General features: G+C 36.5%; 1 protein-coding gene across 2 annotated transcripts in view; it reads left to right on the forward strand.

Annotated features, from left to right (window-relative positions):
* slco3a1a (solute carrier organic anion transporter family member 3A1a) overlaps positions 1–22,956 on the forward strand; it is an 86,353-nt gene that overhangs the window by 6,274 nt on the left and 57,123 nt on the right. Inside the window, exon 2 of one of the 2 annotated variants that reach the window (XM_079874803.1) lies at positions 338–562. Coding sequence is in view for 1 of the 2 variants with exons in the window: in XM_079874802.1 (XP_079730928.1) it covers positions 16,763–16,900 (138 nt within the window). In the remaining variant the exon portion in view is untranslated. Of the gene's footprint in view, positions 1–337; positions 563–16,310; positions 16,901–22,956 lie in introns of those variants that run through there. The other variant, XM_079874802.1, reaches the window with a different exon arrangement.

Raw genomic sequence — 22,956 nt, forward strand, 5'->3', positions numbered from 1 at the left:
CAACTTTACAGAAAATGCATGTTTCTACTTTACAATTTAGAGTAATTTGTTATCAGAGTTGACTGTGTCCAAGTAACATACATATGTCCAGAAATGTACAGTTCTAAGATAATGCATAATAAGTCATTGAGTTAGCTAACATCATGTATTCATTTAGGCAGAGACAATGATCTCATTAAAGCAGTTATTACAAGCTGTGATCATAATGATTACAATATATAGAACATTTAGCAGTTGTGTATGTTGAATCATAGTTGGCTTCATCTGAAGTCCTCGATATCTTGCTATCAGCCTTAGCACATTATATTTGATTAGATTTTTTTTCATTTCATTTCAGTAATACCCTTCATGGTGAGGCAGAGGTCTTCAACACTCTACAATGAGTGTTTCTTCCTCTGCAACCCAGATGTGCTGTTGAATCCCAGAGGAGGCCGGTGGAAGAGAGAGGTTGAGACACTTTGATTCCCTTCTTGCATATTCATGGATGGTTTTCAGACACGTCAATTATTCAGCTGGATGGATTTTCTTAAGGAACCTCCCACTGAACTGCTCACCTTGAACTGTGAGTGATTTAATGCCACTTCAGTAGCCAATAGGATAATCTTCAAAGGAATGTGTTTGGCTCTTTCTGAACAAAGGCCACTGAATCTCTCTTTTTTCTCATCTCTCTTTTTTTTTCTTCAAACCATTCTGCTATTTTACAGTTGGTTCATGGTTGTCTTGCAGACATGCCATGTGGAAATATGAGTTAATACCTGTTTGTTATTGCCGTGTGATATCAAGTCAAGCTTAAGGCAAAATTCAGTATGCAAAAGATCGTCGTTAAAAAATATGTTAATTATTTTCAGTTAGCCCTACCCAGCAAAAGTGGCTATCCTACAGTTTTTACTCTAAGGAGCTATACTTAATAAAAAATAAACGTTTTTTGAAGTTGTAAATAAAACAAAGATTATTGGAGTATGTTTTTACAAGAAAATACTACTTCAGTCTTTCTACTTCAATATTTCATAGTTTGATTCAGTGATTTTAAATAATATTTTTGTCTTAAATACTGTAAATAAATTTTTTCAGTGCATAACTGTATGACTATTGAACACTATATGGAATCTTTAGGGGTGCAACAGCTTGTCACTGCAGTGCAAAAACATTCTAAATTTCTAAGTTTAGTAAACTTGAAATGTGAAGTTATATTAAGTAATTTTGATATTTGAGTTATCTCAGCAAATTAAATCTGGGAGAGTTATTCTATTGTGAAATTTTAAGTTGTGATAGCTAATTGAAACAATATTTTTATTTTACAGGTGGTAACTTTAAGGGACAACTTTGTATGTACCATTGATAAAAGACAAAGCTGTCCCTAAAGGTACACATTTTTGTGCATTTATAGAGTGGTGCAGGTATGACGTATTTTTGTAGGCCACCCGTTAGCATCACCCTGGTCGCCTTGACAAAACCCCAGTTTTTTTCATAATTATTATTATTTTTATTCTTTCACAATCTTCACAAATTACCACAACTTGAATATAAGCATAAATACAATTGACAAAAAATACAATTAAGTAAAAAGCGAAGCGCTGGCTATAAACAAACTACACCACGATCAAATGACTTCAACGTCGCCATATCTAAGCTTCCGTCAACTCTTTCAGTCTTTAAAAAAAAAAAAAAGTTGTGAAAGCGGACTAGTTTTCCTTTTTACCTGTTCGTTCTGATGGCGTTTAATGTCCCGGCAACTTCTGGGGGCCAGTTGCATAAACATAGCCATTATGTTAAGACTGTGTCTTAAGAACTAGTATGATCAACTAGAAGTTAGTTAGGGGTAATCAGTCTTACTGTTCGGTGTCAAATTAAACCAATCTACGTTTTTATGTTACTGACTTTAAAAAGTTATTAACAGTTTTAAAGAATAAAATTGGATGACTAACTTGTAAGACTAGTCTTAACAGTTTATGCAACTGGCCACAGTAGTTCTATTTAGCCACTTGTTAGAAACCGCCATTTACAAGACCAGTAAAAGCTTTAGCAGTAAAGCTTCACAAGAGATGTATTTTTGATCGTAGAATAAAAGTAAAAATATATTAAGCTTGTGTGCACCACAGACCATTATTTCAAGCATAAAACCCATAAAAACGCCATGACTTCAGGACGATGGAACAAAGTGCTATTAATGCTAACTCGTTTCCTGGTTTCGGCCTACAAAAATACGTCATCCCTGCACCACTCTATTATGACTGTGAATAGACATGCGTTTAGCAATCTGTCTTGAGATGGTATAACCACTGTCCTTTGTGAGACACAGCTTTCATTAGACATCTGCGGAGGAACCGTTACAAAAGGGAAAGACGAGACCATTACTTTTTCATATTCCCCTCAGGAAGGAAACGCTTGAGCTACTTTGCTGTAGAGCCACAAGCTGTGCAGCGAGAAGGCAGAATCAAACTCCCCAGCCTTTCACAAACAGCTGCTTGTAGTGCCACTAGATGATTTTTGGTGGGAAGGGGGTGGAAACTGCTCCTTGCATTTCTCAATGTGCTTGAAAATGTTATCAGTTCACCGTTAATGCATGTGTCTCACTTTCCATTACCCGTCCCTTTATCGCTGTGTGTATATCAACGAGAAACTGCCGCTGAATTTAAATGAGACGTCCTGTTGCTTGTTGCTTATGTCTGTTAGTGGGAATTTTCTCAAAGGGTAATTTGTTCTTTTCATCCCTTGTTTGGAAGGGATGAACCTTTTTTTCTCTCATGACTGAATCGTAAAAAAAGAAATATGAACACTTTACAATAAGGTTCAAATTCGTTAATAGTTAGTAGTACGTTAGGTATCAAAAAACTAATTATGGACAACGATTTTACAGCATTTATTAATATATTTATTAATACATGTGTTCATTTAAATATTAATCGTTTGCAAACTCATATTCGTTCATAATGTTAACTTGAAATAAAAATATATTAATATAGCCTACATTGCAGTTCAAAAGATTTATTTTCTAAAGATATTATTACATTTATTCAGCACAGATGTATCCATTTGAGAGTAAAATTGACAGTAAAGAAGACTAAATTTTTACTGAAGATTTCTGCTTCAAATAAATTATCTTCTTTTTGTAGGGAAAAATTCTCCTGGAAATCACAGTTTCCACCAAAATGCCGCAGCAATGTTTCTTGAGCATCAAATCAGCATATTATAATAATTTCTGAAGGATCATGTGACACTGAAGACTGCAGTAATAATGCAGAAAATTCAGCTGTAACATTAGTTAATGTATTAATTAACACTAACAGTGATTTACAGTATTTATTCATCTTTGTTAATGTTAGTTATTAAAAATTGCAATGCAAAACCAAATTGCAAAAACACAGTGTATTAACTAATGTCAACAAATACAACCTTTGATTTTAATAGTGTATTAATAGTGTATTAGTAAATGTTGAAATTAATATTAACTCATTAATATTAATAACATTAATTAATGCTGTAGAAGTACTTTTCATTCTTAGTTCATGTTAACTAAGGTTGTTAACTAAGGTTGTTAACTAATGAAACCTAAAACTTATAATAATTTAAATTATAATTATATTTATTTTTAAGTTTTACTGTTTTATTCTTTTTTTTATGTGGGTAAGCATATGAGATCTGGTTACACTTAATTTTACATTGTCCTTACTGAATGTTACATGTACTTCATAATAATAACAGAAAATTATGCATAAATTGAGTACATGCAACTAACCCTAAACCAAACCATAATCCTAACCCTAACAATATAGTAAGTAGCCTACATGTTGCTAATTAATATCAGTACTTAAATGTAAAATTACGCTGTAACAAGTTAAAGTGTAACCAGAGGTTCTTTCAAAAACATGACGTCAGGATGTCAGATTGTAATAAAGTTCTGTAGATGCCCCCAGATGTCTGTTATAAAACTATTATAGCATGAATATGCAGCCAATCGATTGTCAGTAGGCCTAGACTTTAATTTTCGTTTGTCTGTGACTGTGATTTCATGCTTTGCTTTTATATGTGAGCTGAATTTGACTCTAGATATTTGGCATATGTGCATGCTTGAGGGAAAAGAAACAAATGAATAATTCATGGGATAAATATGGTAAGTGCTTTCAAATGGTCCCTAAACGCTCACCAAAGCTACTGCAATTCCCCTGCTCCCTTACTTAATACTCACTCGTATGTACGTTTCATGCTTGATTGATTCACTACAATACTGCCATTATTTTATTATTAAAGGGATAGTTTACCCAAAAACATTAATAACTCACCCTCATGTACTTCCAAACCCGTAAGACATTCATTCATCTTCGGAACACTAGTGAAGATCTTTTTCTCTCAATGTTGTTTTTATTAAATCTGAGAGCTTTCTGTCCCTCCATTGACAGCTCCGCAACTGACACTTTGACGCTTCAAAAGTAATACATATTAATTGAGCGGATTAGTCAAAATTTTCTCAATCACTTCATATGATGAACAGATTGAATTTTTTTTTTTTTCACACATAGACATTCATCAACTCACATCAGTTGCCGTAAACTGAAGCTTGAGCATGTTCGCTTGACATGCGAGAACCAATGAGTTTCATTCTTTTTTTACGCAGCACGTTTGAGCTTCAGCAAGAACCAATGAGATTCACTCTCGTGTGTTAAGCAGGTTCGGGTTAAGCTTCTGTTTATGTTTGCTAATCAATGTTTATACCGTATGTGAATAAAAGCCTAAATTCAATCGGTTCATCATATAGTAAAGCGATCAAGTCTCTTCAGAAAATTTGAATTGAATTGAAATTGAAGCATCACAGTGGTAGTTACGTAGCTGTCAATGGAGGGACAGAAATCGCTCAGATTTCATCAAAAAGATCTTCATTTGTGTTCCAAAGATGAATGAAAGTCTTACGGGTGAGTAATTAGAATTTTTATTTTTGAGTGAACTATCCCTTTAAACACTGTAAATTAATGCAGACATGCAACATGATGAGGTCAACGCACAAGCTTTAAAAAACGGAGGAAAAATCTTGTTCACATTGTTGGAATTGCGAGATCTTTAACAGATCACTCAGAGACTTTTTTCCCTTTTAACCTGCCAGTAAAACTTGTGACCGTGTAAACAGGAATTGGCTGGACGGTTTCAGATTTATCTTTCTCTGGTCAGATGAATGCAGGAATGCATTTAGCAGTGCTGTTCATTATAATGTAGAGTGGAACAACTTTTGTATTTTCTACATTTCTCTCAGAGGACACATTTACCCTATTTGAAATGCAATGTTCCTGACTGTATCCACAGAGAGAACTATTTAACATTTATAAATATCTCTAGAATGTCACTGGTTGAATGAGAGCCGAGGCAGTTGCCATGACAGAAGGGCGAGTACATGTCTGGCTTGCATTGTTTTAAAAGACAAATGAAATCAAGGAGCCTTTTCCTTCTTTAGAACTGTACAGGATGTGAGCCAATGGGTGTATGCAAAATGCCAAATACAAACTAGCAAAACTATTTCAAAAACAAACTACAGGGGTATTTTCTAACTATGCTGAAAACATATAATAAGCTTTAATAATAATAAAATGTTATAATAATAAAATGTATTATAAACTATCTTTTCTGTGTCGTTAGAAAATGCAACAATATAGGACACACACACAATAGATATACAGACACGTGTATAAAATAATAAATAAAATAAAATAATAAAATATTTATTTCTAAAGCTACTTTTTGTAATGTCCATTTGATGCTTTTCTCATTTAACACAATGATGACTTTAAATGATCTTTGGGGGGTAAATCTGATGCGATTAATTTGCAATTAATTAGATTAATTAATCTTCACATGATGTAATTAATTAGATTCAACATTTTAATCACTTGACACACACACACACACACACACACACACACACACACACATATATATATATATATATATGGAGATTTGTGGGATGCACATCCAGGGCACGAAGCTCCCGTTCCACCACATCCCAAAGATGCTCTATTGGGTTGAGATCTGGTGACTGTGGGGGCCATTTTAGTACAGTGAACTCATTTAATGTTCAAGAAACCAATTTGAAATGATTCGAGCTTTGTGACATGGTGCATTATCCTGCTGGAAGTAGCCATCAGAGGATGGGTACATGGTGGTCATAAAGGGATGGACATGGTCAGAAACAATGCTCAGGTAGGCCGTGGCATTTAAACAATGCCCAATTGGCACTAAGGGGCACTAAAGTGTGCCAAGAAAACATCCACCACACCATCACACCACCACCACCAGCCTGCACAGTGGTAACAAGGCATGATGGATCCATGTTCTCATTTTGTTTACGCCAAATTCTGACTCTACCATCTGAATGTCTCAACAGAAATCCAGTCTTCAACTGTCCAATTTTGGTGAGCTCGTGCAAATTGTAGCCTCTTTTTCCTATTTGTAGTGGAGATGAGTGGTACCCGGTGGGGTCTTCTGCTGTTGTAGCCCATCCGCCTCAAGGTTGTGCGTGTTGTGGCTTCACAAATGCTTTGCTGCATACCTCGGTTGTAATGAGTGGTTATTTCAGTCAAAGTTGCTCTTCTATCAGCTTGAATCAGTCGGCCCATTCTCCTCTGACCTCTAGCATCAACAAGGCATTTTCGCCCACAGGACTGCCACATACTGGATGTTTTTCCCTTTTCACACCATTCTTTGTAAACCCTAGAAATGGTTGTGCGTGAAAATCCCAGTAACTGAGCAGATTGTGAAATACTCAGACCGGCCCGTCTGGCACCAACAACCATGCCACGCTCAAAATTGCTTAAATCACCTTTCTTTCCCATTCTGACATTCAGTTTGGAGTTCAGGAGATTGTCTTGACCAGGACCACACCCCTAAATGCATTGAAGCAACTGCCATATGATTGGTTGATTAGATAATTGCATTAATGAGAAATTGAACAGGTGTTCCTAATAATCCTTTAGGTGAGTGTGTATATATATATATACCAAATTTACCCTCAAAAGATCATTTATAGTCATCACTGTGTTAAATGAGAAAAGCATCAAATAGACATTACAAAAAGTAGCTTTAGAAATAAATATTTTATTTCATTCAATATAGAATTTATTACACATGCCTCAATTTATACTTGCCTCAATAATCTGGCCATGATGATTCCAGGTAGCTTTATAGCACTTTTCAAGTTGCACTGCTTACAACTGTGTCACTTTGAGTAAAAGATGTGGCTCCTGTCATGACCTGACAGAAATTTATGTTTGCCCTTCAATGCATTCTTGTTTACCCATTCTACCAATGGGTTTGTAATGAATTGAGAGGTGGCACGGCACCCTGTCTCCAAACTGCTGTCACAGTCAGGCCTGTGAAAGCACAGTCAGCAGCTTTTCAACTCTAGCTCAATTTATTGGGGTTTTCCAGAGCGAGACCCTCTGAATTGCTAAACATGCAGTTTATTTTCTCCATCGCTATCCATGATGGTAACTCACCAGTCTGTGCCAGCAGAAAGAACAGAGGCCTTTTAGTGCATTTTATGTGCTCTTGAAAGGAGGTTATGGCATTGTCTGTCCCTTGCTATAAAATCAATCATGCCCATAAAGCTGTATCAGTCAGGGAGAGGACAGCATATGTAGTATCAAACTCTCAGAATAAACTTTAGATCTTGTCAGTAATAACAGTATGATTTGTCTGAACTGTTTGGTTTTCTCTCTGTTTTAAAGGGTTGTTATGTAGTAAATGTTCTTGCTCCATAATATTTGAAATAGACTAGATACAATTTTTATTCAAAATATCATATCTTTTTATCACAATGTCTTGATTATATGTATTATTGTGCATATTCACATCACAGCATATTTATAAAAGTCAGGTATACAGTTTTGATAGGAATTACAATCACAAGCCCAAGCATTTTTAAGGTTTACAAAGGTTTTCAAAAGGTGCATCTGACATGACCCACATACTTATTAAGTTTAGTTATTTTATTACTCTAAGAAAAACGCATTCTATATTGAACCTTAGGGCTTTTGACTCAATTTAACAGAACACTTTATGCCAGAAATCCATAAAATGATGGAATGATGGCCACCGAAACCCCCGAAAATATGAAGCGCCTGACAGATTCATAGAAAATTTTCTTCAAGAGTGAATCACAGCAATAAACCGCAATAGACATTTACTAGACTATTCATTTGGATCTACATACCCTTATGAATTTTTAAGCACCCTATTGCTTGCACTTTGGCACTTCTCCATTTTGAACTCTTTATTACAGGTAGAAATAAACAGAGGGAGAATTTCGATCATTCCGAATGGCAAAATAACTCCATGTGTAAAGTTTAAGATTCCTGTGAGTTGGCCCTTGTGTGAAGATATTTGATAGCATGTCTGTTTATTTCTTGTTGCCAGCTTTTACAACGCCTGGGTGGGAAAGTTTAATTAAAGGGATTACTTATCCAGTGAAATTTAAAACTGGGGATTGATCCAGCACTCGCAGTATGGCAATGCTAGAGTGCAGAAGCACCAACGGTGACAGCTCAGCGCTAGTCTTTTTCTACCAGCTTTTCATCATTCATGAAGTTTCATTACCCAAATCTTTTAATCATAAAGTGCAATTTTAGACTGTCAGTGCTAGGAAATCAAAGCACAAATCACGCTCGTGAGAAAGTGCCCAGCTAATGATCGCTAATCCTGTGTCACTTCTATGGTCATGATACAGACATCACATCAAAATCTGGATTATTAAAGTCAGCTTGCAGTGTAAGGGACAGGGCATTATACAGTGGCGTTGGGCTTTAAAGGCTGTCATTTTGAGGACAGTTTAGCTGTCAAACGATGCATCAAACCAAGTAAATCGCTCCCGGATATGGATGGTGATTTGTGCGCTAAATTAGCAATGTGCAGAATCTGCAGACTTTTTGCATTATCTGTCCTGATTTAGAGGGATATTCTGTGGATTGGGTTTAAAATGTGTTAAATGAAGCTACTCGATACAAGTCAAGTCAAGTCATCTTCATTTATATAGTGCTTTTAACAATGTAGATTGTTCCAAAGCGGCTTTACAGAGATAGTTTAAAGTAACAGAGATTGTTTTGGCTTTATAGCAGCTCTTGAATAAAGTTATTTTCCAGCTAAAGTTAATTTGATTGATTCACTTCCGTCGCAACAATCATTAGTTATTAACTTAGGGGCTGCTAACACAACACCGTTTTAACAGGAAACTCTACACAGACTTTAAACACGAAACCTGTGAGAACGCTGATGGCGTGCACATGCGTATTACGAGTTCAGTCTATTGGTATGCGTCTATTGGTATAATTCCCTACAGTCTATCTACAGTCTATTGGTATAATTCCCTACAAACCAAGCCTTAAAAAACTACTTGTCTGGCCTCAACATTTTGATACAGAATTTTATCACTTCGTGGTAGATACGCGAAACGAATTTTCCCGACAACGCTACAGCGATACAATGTTTACATGACAGATTGACCATGTAATCGGGTTTCATAAGTAAAAACTCAATCATTTTCTCTGTAAGGAAATTGATTTTGAACAATAACTTATAAACTTTTAAAGACAGCCCTGCTGTGAGCTACAAGGTTGTTAATCGATGATATTTGCTACCCGTTAGCCCACATTATTCCAACTTGTTTTTAAAATAATCATGTTGACTGAACAGCATGGTGAAAAACTACATTACCCATGAAGATGTAAAATTCCACCAATCAGAGAGTCTAAAAAAGCTAGCTCCGCCTACTCCCATGAAGCACTTCGAATGTAATCGAGTTGATCTTCCTATGCTCTCAAAATACTTATATATATGTATATTTGTATATATATGTGCATATTTTACTTGAAATATATAGTTTTTACATAAAATCATAAAATTACATGTATGTTTCTTAACAGTTTTTAATTCGATTATGCCGTTCACATTTCATGTGATTGTAGTTCTTTCTTCACTGATTCACAGCCCTATTTTAAATATTGTAGTTGCTGGTGGTTTGTTGTGTTTGTTTGTTGCAGAAATAATGCTCCTTCCTCCCAACTGGTAACAAAATTAATAACTTGAACAGTCCAGAAGAGGGATTTGAAACTAATGCCACATGTCCAATAACTTCAGTTGCAGATTTCATAGAAATAGGAGATTGGGAGGATTATGGGTATATGTGGCACTATGACATGTCAGTCTGTTGCTTCGTGTCACTTTATATTAATGTTTGTGCTATTTGTGTTGCTGCGGCTTTTCTCTCTCTCACTTGCAGATGGTGAGTTCACACATAATAAATAGCTTTATTAGACAATGGCTAAACTTGTCCGGCCCGTTTCGTAGCATAAAACCGCACCTGTAGAAGAGTCCTTGTCACTTCTTCAACACCTTTCAGTTTTGTCTTTTCTGCTTTTCCTGGTTTACTGAGGGAATCAATAGGCAGAGGCCTTCCCATCTCTTTTAAGCTTGTGTTGCTTGCTTGCACCAGTGTGTGGCTTTATTGTTTTTCCCAGAAGTAAAGGTGCAGATCCTGCTCTGAGTCAACAATTTGGTATGCATGGTAGGAGCTTCCAGGAAAGCAGTTTGTTCCAGTTTATTGAACCCCTGAATACATACTACATAACACCCACAGAACTACCGACGCCATTTTGGATTGTGAATGTTTAATGTCATTCTTTCTTTCTGAGAGCATGAGACAGCATAAACCATCACTTTACATGTGGAAGGCTCTATATTTGAAACCCTTTTGCTGTAGTGCCACTGAGGTTTTAAAGCACGTGGTCTGTCTATTGATACTGGGGTAAAATTAGATGGCAGAGGTCTCAGTGTGGGTGTGTGTGTGTGTGTGTGTGTGTGTGTGTGTGTGTGTGTGTGTGTGAGTGTTGAACACAGAACAGATACTGATGCTCTATTAATAGCTAGGACAGTAAAACTGAAAAAAGAACGTTGCCTGACATTTTCTCAGTCAACATCTGCTAAGCCTTTAAATGCCAGTGTGATATCTTTATAATCATTGTTTCCCAAGGGTGCTGTTGCTTTTTTGCAGAGGTATTATCATGTCTTTTTGGGAGTACAAGGCTGGACCCTGAGGTTATTAGACTTCTTGTGTCATTTTTTTGTATGGTATTTTTGAAATTTGGGTGTGTGTGTGTGTAGTGTGTGTACCTGTTGATTTTTCTTTCAACACTCAGACGCATGAGGAGGTTCTAGAATGGCCTGCATATTGAAGTACAAAAGGCAGAAGCTAATCAGCGTGATCTACTTGAGATCATTCTCTAATAATTGTGAATTCTTTGCATATATATATATATATATATATATATATATATGTGCACAGAAAACGTTCTCGTGCACAGTTTCCGTCAAATTCGCTATTTAATATATATATATATTAATATTATATATATATATATATATATATATATATATATATATATATATATATATATATATATATATATATATATAATTATTTCATATTATATATATATATATATATATATATTAATGAAACTGCCTTCCAGCAGTTAGTATTTTGCATAAAACACATGCACACCTGGCCATTATAAGGGCTTTCTATACAATCTAACCACTCTCTCTCTCTCTCTCTCTGTCTCTCTCTCTCTCTCTCTCCCTGTGTCCACAATAGCACAATTCAGGTGCATTTGATGAGTTTACTTTGTGACCATTAAAGTCTGGACGTACTATATACGTCATGTTGACATTGTCACGTGACCTATAGAAACAATTGTGTAGCTTAACTGCCATTCCCAACTCTTTTCCATCATGGGATAGTAAGCGGTTACACTTTATTTGAATGTGTCCCTGATGTAATTCTAAGTACTGAGCAATAATACTTAACTACATGTACTTACTATAGGATTAGGGTTTGGTTTAGGGTTAATTGCATGTAATTATGCCTAATTTATAGTTATTACTATAGTAAATGCATGTAACGTGTAACATACTACTCTTTTCACATACTGTTTTTCACCTACCACGTATGTAGGGAAGTATGCATATATTCAGTGTTGATTCAGTTCCATTGTAAAGATCATCAATTATTAAATTAGTTAATTTCATCTATAAAGCAGTTCTGCAAAAAATTATGCCATTGTCCAGCTCAGTTCAGTTTCTAATACAACAGCATCAGTACAGTCAGATCAGTAATATTGTTAAATATTAAGTGTCCCCAAATAAGCAAGCCAGAGGTGATAGTGGCAAGGAACCTAAACACCAGGCTCAGTTCTTCTCTGGCCAATGGCCAAGTCAAAATTCAGATCGGAATATAGATCGGAATCGGTAGCATTCAAATATTCATCCAGTTCCAGTTTCAAGACACAATATTTGTTTCAAAGCCACCATAGCATGTGTTTTTTACCTACACATGGTTTCATTTGGTTCTAAATTTTTCATTATAACTTGTGAAAATGTGGCTTGCGTTCATGATCAATGGAATAGGGATCTTGCAGGTATCTACTAAATGCTGGCATCTGGAGACATCACATATGTTCTGTCTCCAGGTGAAACTCCAGCCTGCTGGTTAGAGTAATTATGTTGCGCCACAGGTCAGATTCCTCTGCACCTGCCTGATAGCTTCAAGTACATCACTGAAATATTGTGAAATCTAGACCAGGCAGTGTTTGTCCCATATATACAGTCTGCGCCCACAAGCCCATGAGTAAGACTCAAATGAGGCACAATGATGCCAAACCATCAATTTGTTCCTGTTATAATTTGTTCCCATTTGTACCAAAACAGTGTTGTTGCTGCATTTATTTGAAAACTACAGTGCCAGTTTTCATTATGAAGCAAAAGACAGGCCATTTAATTAAATGTAAATTGATTTTAGCTGTGGGAGCCTGTTTTTCATTTGTGCTTACCAATAAAATATAGGGCCACTGGTGTTGTCATAATATCATGCAGTTTGTGCACCATAAAAGCACATTAGTGTAATGAGCAAGCCTTCGTTGTGCATGGAGAAGTCATTAGAGCTGACAGAGCCCGCTGACTGCCTTCCCCATAATGTGTGCTGTCAATGAAGTGCTTAGATATGTACTAATGTATCTGGAAACACATTGCATTCTTCTGATTTCTTCTGATCTCTCAACTGCCAACCTGTAAAGTAGGACCTATTGATATAAAACCTATTGGAATTTTGCTGTTAAATAATTTACTAATCATTTTAAAAAAAAAATGCTGTTCAATAATATTGAATTGGTTATCTCTGAAAAGGAAACTGCATCTGTAAAAATATGTATATATTAATATGTGCAGACATAATATAATCAGTTCCATGAGAACGGAAACATGTCAAGTATTTTGTATCTCTTTGTTTGTATAAAGGGAGTTTCCATGGAATGCGGAGTGGAAATAACTTCAGGAGAGCAGGGAGTGTGTGTATCTGTTATTTTGGTCACTTGGCGGTCATCATTTTATGCATGCAGTAATAGATGCATATTTGCCTTGCCAAATAATAGGGTCTTTTGATACAGTGCAGAAGCTATTTTTTATGCAATGTAATTACATAGACACACCTTTAATTCCTTAGGAGACATCAGTTTCAAATCACAGACTCAGAGCTGGTCTGATTAGTATATTGTGCATTTAGTGAGATGTAGTGGTAATTTGTAGGTTAACTAATGTGTATGTTGACGTTTACATCACATAACCAGCTCTAAATGTATAGGTATTTTTTAGTAAACTTTCTCAATAGGAGCACTCGGGTACGAATCCCGTAAAACATAAGTCACGATTAACAAACTCAAATTAAAAGCAAAATTAAATGGCATGGTTGCTCAAGCAAATGCATTTTTATCTCACATTTGCTTTTTTATCTCACATTTGCACTCATTTCACGACAACGCAAGCAACGTAATGTCGTTTTGCAAAACATGTTTTTCCAATGAGCCTTGGTTTCACTTGTGTCTTTTTAGCTGAAAACACGCTAAATCTCACCTTTCAGGCTGATCCAGCTAATGTGCATAAGCATTCAAGACTAACAGGCAGTGACTTTATGAAAAAGGCGGTAAGCTATTTTCTTCTGCCTTAGCATTACAGTTTCTCCTATTCATTTTTATGAGTGGCCCATATAAAAACCTTGGCTAATTGTTGATCATTTCTATGATAATTCCCAACAAAAAATTAATGCAGTTTTTTTTTTTTTCTTTTTGCACATTGTTTCTCAAATCCACATGAAAAAATGCATGGGCCATATGGAACGTTGTCAGAGGGGTTGCTTATACTGTAAAGATGCTTTTTCCCCCCTAGCAAGTCACTTTAATGCATGTTTTGCATCTAGTAATGGATCTAGTCTCTGCCTAAACTATGATTTAGAGTTCTTTCCATGATGCACTATGTGTACATGAAAGAATTGCATGGTATATCTGCATATGTTATGCAATTGGGGGAAAATCATGTTTTTTGGGGATTATATTCTTTTAAAGCTGTATTTTGATGCTTTTTTTTGTCCTATTAGGGTTGAACCCACATGGTTTAATCAGAATCAGAATCAGAATGAGCTTTAGTGCCAAGTATGTTTACACATATGAAGAATGACAGCGACAGTTGACGGTAGCCATTGACTTCCATAGTAGGAAAGAAACAATACTATGGAAGTCAATGGCTACCATCAACTGTCTAGTTAACTTACCAACATTCTTCAAAATATCTTCTTTACAACAGAAGAAAGAAACTCATACAGGCTTGGAACAACATGAGGGTGAGTAACTGATGAGAGAATTAAAATTTTGGGGTAAATTATTTAACTATTCGACTCTTTATACCTAAACAAGACATCCATGCATGTTAAATAATCATAAAAGTTGAACAAAGAAAACAGGCCTTCATAACTTAACAGCTGCCGTATGTTTACCATGGCAACCAAACACAACAGTGTGTGAGTGTGAAAAGCATCAGCCTCTTCTCTAGCACTGTACCTAGAATGCGTCAGAATCTCACACTCTTCTTCCTCAAAACTCTGACCAGAACAGTGTGTTCGCACTGTCCCCACAGCTGAAAAAACAAAAAGCTTGTCTCTCAAAACTTTAGCTGAGTCATGAAGTAAGCTGTTAAACATGTTAAGTTGACTTGAAATTAAATAGCTTAATATATTTATGATGAATCATCTTCACATCCTGTTTGATAATAATTCAGCATAAAACGTTACAAGATTGCAAACCCATTAGGCAATACTGTATGTGAACTGGTTATACAATCTTACAACATAGGCTATCACTATGATTCCACTGAGAACTTAGTTCAAAAGAAGGATTTTCAATCTTTTAGTCTACGTATCCCCAAATATGATCATCCTCATGCCAGGGACCCCAGTTAAAGACAGCTATCATCATGTATAAAGGTCAAATTTAGACAGTTTAGACTATAAAAATTATATTATAAACACACGAAAAATATTATTTGGAAAAGACTTAGTTTCTACTTGATAGTTCTGTTAAATGTATTAGTTTTTTTGCCTGTACTTGATAGAGTTCTAAGCAAAAACATGTAGATGGCTGTATGACATGTATGACCACCATACTTGCGCCTGTATTAGCTGTTTCAGCAAGTAAGTGATCTTAGACAGCTTTAAATACAGCAGCCGCAAAATGTCAGTTTAAGAGTGATGTAAAACCAACATTTTTTATTATTTATTTAAATCAAATTATTTGAAGTCAAAAGCATTAATTAATTTTACCAATTTTTGTATCGACACTTTTCTATGTTTAGACACCAGTTTGGAAACCCATGGTTTAAAAATGAAAAATTAATAGCTGTCTTTATTTATTCATGTTATTTCATACCCATAAGCTGTTATTGTTTTTTTGTTTGTTTTTATTCATTTTTTTGTAAAGCACCAAACATTTTTAAAACAAAAACTTTTCCTTGAAGAAAATGGCCATTGGATGTATGTAGGCCTATGTAGGCATGTTTGTACTTTATGTATGAACTGTATTATGTACTGTAGGCTACTACTGTATGCATGTATGTATGTATTTAACATAGGCCTAAGTGTTTGGGTTTCCACAGGATTTTCAAAATGTTGCACTAATGCTTACAGTTCACGGTGGCAAACAGAAATCGCGTGTTACGTGATAAAATCCTAGTTATTGACATTTATTGATCATTTTATGTTGTATTAACACATCAAAAATACATCACAGAAATCGTTAGTGTTTTGTTTACATATTTAAGATAAGTTAAGAAAAGCTATGATCGCCAAAAACCAATGTTGTGTTGCGCGTAACGATCCGAATTCACCCAGAAAATGACTGACATGAATGATTTAACACATGCTTTTGCCATTCAATGTGCCTTTATTTTGAATATACGAGTCAGTAAAGCATTCAGCTGATGCCTGCATCACAGCGCCTCTACCGTGTGTCTTTACTGTACAAGACCGACCGGTATGTGAGAAACGCTCACAGTCATAATGACCGAGGCGGAGAATCAAGCATGCGGACTCGAGCGATGGTGACGGAATACGAGCAAACACTACGCGACGGGAGCTCGGACAGTCTCAGAGGGAAAGAAACATGTTTGGAGTAAAAACCAGCTACCTTTTATCCTCCGTTTCCGCGATACAGCGCATAGGAGGAGAGTTTAGTTCGTCTTCATTCATCGGCGGAGTTTCAATGAAAAGTCTGTCACACGGCACTGAGTCTGACTGTAAACAACAGCAGTTATAGTACATTGCAGATATATCAATACACGCTTGACTTAGCGTTTATTCTCCGTTTACAATAGTTTATAGCTGCGTTTCTTGGCGGTCGGACTGTTCAGGATGCTGGTGAAAAAGCAGAGGAGCTCCGAGGACCCTCAGCAGGATGATAAGAAACCCTCGTGTTTCTCAAATATTAAGATATTTTTAGTGGCGGAATGTGCTCTGATGTTGGCACAGGGCACAGTGGGGGCATACTTGGTAAGTAAATCGATGCGTTTCATTTGGCTTTGGTTAAGTTATTCACTTTAGGCTCTGGAAATGACTGTTTGTTCTTATTGAACTTACAAAACTTGTTTGACTCAAAGTTTGACTCGTCGTTAATCCGTATCTTCTTCAGTCTTCTTGAGTGCAGTTTAGTGCATGAAGCGTGACGGATTTATCATAGCCTAATGAAGTGAACACATACAGTAGTGTTATAGTAGCCTAAAGCATAGCTGCCTTAGCAGTCATAAGATTAGCTGTCAGGCTGTGAGAAATAAGATGCCTGGCAAGCTGTGGGCTAGTATGACAGAAAACCTTAGGCCTATATATGTGGATCATTTTAATCTCCATCATCGATATAAAACACCATTAATCAATATCACACGAGCAAAAAGTACAGTTGGAAGGTGAACTGCTGTAATTCTGCGGCAGGTGCCTTCTTCGCTTATGATTGCGCGTGTGACAGTTCTATGAAAATTAATCTAGAATAACTTGTTTCAGACAACTGATAGTTTAGATATTTCCTTCCTACCAACGAAAATAGTTCCCAAAGGAGCATTAGCATCAAGCTTTGTGTGTGAAGTTCTGTACTGTACTGTAGCGTTGGCTACATGAGTGGAACGGAGAGACAGACACTTTCACTAGCGACTGTAAAGTGTTGCTCTAGATCCACTCCTGGTTTTACATTCATTGCACCAGCTATCTCACTAAACTAGAGAGACCCGCTCCTGTGAATGTGATGGAGTAAAAAATGCGTTTCGATTGTCAAAAAAAAAAAGAAAGTTTTTTTTATTTTTTTATGTATATAGACTATTCATAATACAGCACAGCAGATTATTGCTTTTATAAAAACATTACTGCATAAAAAAAGGAAACTTTTATTAAAACGTTATTTTATTAGGTGGCTTACTATAACTCAGATATACAGTCCCTGACAAAACCAGTGTTACTATGAAGCAAAAATAATGATGGATGCTGGTAACTATCTGTTTAGATATCAGAGATATTTTTGATTATAACCTTTTTAATATTTAGCTTATTGGAACCCGATAATGTCAAAGTCTTTATCTTGTCATTATGTATTTTATTAAATGGCGTCTCAAATATATCCCTAACTAAACAAGTGTTACTATGCAGCAAGATAATGTCAATATTTTGGCGATTATTCAAGATTTGATTGCTTTTGACAACTCTGATTATAAATGTTAAACACAACAAAGCTCATTTGTGGTTGTCTCTGCTTCTTGTCTGATGTCTAAAATAAAATTCTCACATTGCTTGGTGTCATGAGTTGGATACCTCACTATATAGCTTCTTTGATAAGGACGAGATTTGTCCAGCCATGTCCTCCATGCCCATGGGACGTCTCTGATGTCTGTGCAAGCTCAGACCATATTTGGAAAGGAAACAATCATTTGCTCTGTGCCAGAAAGCCACAATACATCATGGGAACAGTCTCAAAGGGGTGCACTTGTTGTGGACTGGATTTGTTCCCAGCTTATGGAAATTGTGATGTTTGGAAACCAAATCAACACTCTGCAATTTAAAAAAGAAAAAGAAAAAACTTTGTGGGACTGGAAAATGTAGAGATTGCCCAGATTTATTTTGACAGATAAATAGGGCATTAAACTAAACTTATCCTCCCTGGGGTTTTTCCATAGACAAATCAGCCATCAAATTGCTTCAAAATATTTCCAAATATGTCTTACTAAAGCAAACATTTGTGTGAAACAGTACAAGTTTGTATATTTAGAGTGATTGTTTAACGTCTAGGTTATTTTTACAGAATGCAAGAGATCAATGAAAATGTTTTGTTTAAACCCATTTTTATTTGTTCAAGGTTAAAAATATAATAGTTTATCAGCATGCAGCCAGGTCATGTTGTACCATTTGAAATTTTCCATGTAATATTGGACTGATTCATTTAGATTATTTCAGAAGCAACTGTAATTCTTGTCCATTTTGAGATGGAGTCTCCACCCTCCTTCACAGAATGACTCAGTGACTCATTCCTGGACATTGTGTCAGTTTCCTAAGTTTAGCCCCAGCCCTGAGATTGACTTTGGCAGTCTGGACTTTCCCCATGTGCTAAGAGAGCCAGTCCTGTGTCTTTTATTTAATCTCCTGAAAGCTCTCGCAACTTGTGATAATCTTTGCATAGCTTCCAATATGCATATAGTTAAGTAGCTACTCTGACTGTGATGCAAAATACTGGGACAGAGTTTGCAAATGTCCATTGGCAGGGATGCCACGTGACATATCCAAACAAATATATCTTGTTCTTCTAACCTCAACTCATTTAATTTGTTCTTGTTCAGTTTGCCTGTACTTGATAGAGTTCTGAGCAGAAACATGTAGATGTCTGTATGACATGGCCACCATACTTGCGCCTGTAAGATTAGCTGTTTCAGCAAGTACGTGATCTTAGACAGCTTTAAATGCAGCAGCCGCAAAAGGTCAGTTTAAGAGTGATGTAAAACTAAATGGTGCATTGTAAATTACATGTAGTCTGTCCATAGTTAATATTCTTCTGTTAGGAATTAAGAGAACTATTAAAGTCAGCATGAAATGAAAATTCACCCTGTTTATTTTCTAAATGCATATTATATATTTTATTGTGAACAATTATCTGTGCATGTTTCATTTTTTTAAAATTTCTCACCTCATAATGTTTAATCATAACTGGATTTTCCGGTGAAAACGTCAGACTTCTCTCTGGTATTTAGGATTTCCCAAACCATTTAGTATGTTAAAGCAACAATAAGGAACTTTTCCTCTTCGGTCGCCCTACAGGTTGGAAGTGGAATTGTCCATTACCGCTGTCGTAAATAACTACTGTCGCACGCACGCTCGCTGTTTATCTAGCACCGGCTTTGGAATGAACGATGTCCACAGACAAGGTAGAGTATGTTGCATGATTTCATGAAAGTATGATGTATTGTGACATCAGAAACGAAGAAAAACTTAATAATGAGTATTGTAACGCTTGACGTAAAGCAAGTCAAATTTGTAGTTTTCTTATGTCTCATTTGAACTACTGAAACGCGACCCGGTTTGGCAAACTTGCATAGTGTGGTTATAGAAGATATAGGGCTGCAAAGCGAATCCAGACTTGATGACTTGATGAACCACTGATACGATTTGGGAAACATTATTTTAAGGTAAAAAATGTTCCTTAGTGTTGCTTTAAAACCCACCACTGCAAGCTCGCATTCATCTGCCCCAACATTTACCATTGTCTGGAAGATTTTTGCAAGAAATCTGCAGGTTCGAGAGTTTCACATGAGGGTAAAAAAGTTCCCCATGAAGATTTGAAAGATAAAAAATGTACTTCTGTGTAAGTGTTTTTTCTTTTTCTTTTCTCTGCGTTACCGAGATGAGTGATATCAAAGTCCCTTTAAGACAAGTCATTTCACTCGGCGGCCATCTTTAAAACGCCTCTCGGCTCCTTATCTCTTTGAATGGGGAAACATCAAATTCTCCAAAACTGTTCTCCAAGCTTATGATTAAATGTAATATTTGAAATCTGTAATCACCAATGAAATCTGACAACAACTGTTTCATAAATTGTTTCTAAACGCTCGAATCATGACAGAAAACGACATCAGCTGGATCAAGCTAATGCGGATGCGCAGTGGAAGCGCTCGTCTGACTGTTTCTATAGGAACCGGAGCTTCCGCCATATTGAGCGTTGCACGTTTCCCCATTCAAAACAATACGAGTTACGCTGATGCGTCTTGTGTTATTATAGTCTTTGGTGATATTCAGCAGGTCACGTGATCTCAACATGGCGGCCTTCATGGGGCTACTCACTCCAAGTTAAATTAATCAGCTTTTGTAGGATCCTAGTATGAGCAGACATTTCATCTCATGAGAGTGCACTTAAATATGTTTTTCAAAAGTGCAGTTCATTTCTGTATGGGTGAAATGTTTTAATGATGAAAAAGAATGTGTTTATGTTGACAGTGTAGGACTCAAAATCAATCTCCGCATGACAGCAAACAATGGGCTGAACCTGTAAATGACATCCCTCGTTTATATTCCCATCACGTTTTCTTTTGAACTGTTGGGATGGATGCTTTGAGCAGTCATACCAGCCAGCTATCTCTCATTCTTTGAAATTATTGTATTCAATAATCAGACATGCTTTGTAATAATACCAATATTATAACTGTTTTGATTTTCTTACTGGTAGAGTCTTCTGCTTTAATTTGTTCTAAAGAACATTCCCACTGTATATAAAATCAACAACTGTGGTTTATGCCATACAGAATAATTAATTTATCAAAAGTTACTGTTTTCTATTGGTCCACCATCTCTTCTCAGAAACCTCAATTCATGGAACGTACTTCTGTTGTTCTGTATCCTGTCATACTGATAAGGCAATGCTGCGTCTTCAAAATCAAACACAGATTGCTGAAGGATGCCTGGTAGCCGCACATGTTCTTGAAAACATTTCACGCTTGAATGATGCAGACTGGTTGTTCTGCACAATTTGTCATTGCTTATTATGTAAGCTTGACTTGACTCAACAATAACATGATAGACATTTTTGTCTCATTGTTCAATAATTCATCGCCTTGCTATAATGATGGGGTTTCATGCTGAAGGATTAGAGGGCAATGGGTGTGAGCATGTCAGGATGGAGTCAACAGAGATTTGGCATTAGCTGATGCTGCTGACTTGTTGAATGTGTCTTGGCATTAAAGTTAGCAGCCTATGTGCCCTATTGCAGTGGAACTGGCACTGATGTATGTATGCAGTGAGACCCAGCTATTTAATCAACAGGTTTCAGCAGGTTTTGCACAGACTCTGAGGCAAGCAGAAAGTGGAGGCAGGTGGGGGATGTGGCCTGTCCTGTCCGTTTGCTATGCTTCCAGAACCTGTAGGCTGGCAGCCTGGCACATATCTTTGGGTCTGGCAACTGACCAGAGCCAGTGTGAATAGTACAAAAGCACACACACATATTTTATTACACGAGAATGGAAAAAAAAAAACTTCTGTTTTACATAAAAAGAAATCCATTTCGTTTCCCTTATTGGTAAAGATTTAACTGAGTGCATGGACAATAGAGATGCGCGGTTGGCGGTTACAGCCGCGGACTCCGCGGATTGGGCGGATGACGTGACGAAAAAGAATATTTTAATTAAATCCGGGCGGGTGGCGGGCGGTTGAACCATCAAATGAAAAATATATGTATACACCAATCAGCGGATGGCGGTCGGTGCGGTTTTGAAAATTGATCAAAAACGTTGGTGCGGATGGATGGCGGACGGATGATGAGTTTTGTGATGCGGTTGCGGATGAAATAATAGCCCATCCGCGCATCTCTAATGGACAATGCACTATATCCCAGTTTAACTTAATTTTGTCACATTTTCCTGGTTAAATAAACATTACTTTAAATTACATTATATCAAAAAAGAAACCAAATATTTTTTTTTTTTGTATTGTTCTATTTATGAAACCCAAGTATGAATCTCATCAAGTTAATGTTTTAAAGGCACACTATGCAAGATTTGCACCTTAATATAACAGCTTCGAAATCATTTCGATGGTAAACAAACTCCTTGTAGGGCGAATCATCCCGATAGCAAAGCAGTGGGGGGGATGCCGCTGGCAAAACCAGCAATGCAAGTTTGTGAGGTGGCGCCCCGACAAGTCTTGCGAGAATCACGACTTGCTTTACTGCACGACGTCACATACATCAACAACATATGAACCAGCCTCTGTGGAAGACACTAGCACACATTTCAGACGTGAATCATGGCAGAGTCGACGAAGAAAACGAAGAGAGCGCGGTCGGAAGAGTGCAGAGACGGCTCTGCGTGAGTGGTATTTACGACAGTAACGTTAAATACAAGTACTCCACAGCGACTCAAGGTGGCGCTGTTTGAGAAAAACGGAAACTGCATAGTGTGCCTTTTAAGCATTTTTACATTTATTCCAAAATAATAACTAAAGGAAGGCAGTAACAATTTAAACAATTTAATGTTTTTGAATATTAAAAATCCAATGTTAAAATGAGGGGGCCACAATACCACTTTTTCCAG

This window comes from Squalius cephalus (genome assembly GCF_949319135.1).
Source record: "Squalius cephalus genome assembly, chromosome: 6".
In the NCBI taxonomy this organism is placed as follows: domain Eukaryota; kingdom Metazoa; phylum Chordata; class Actinopteri; order Cypriniformes; family Leuciscidae; genus Squalius; species Squalius cephalus.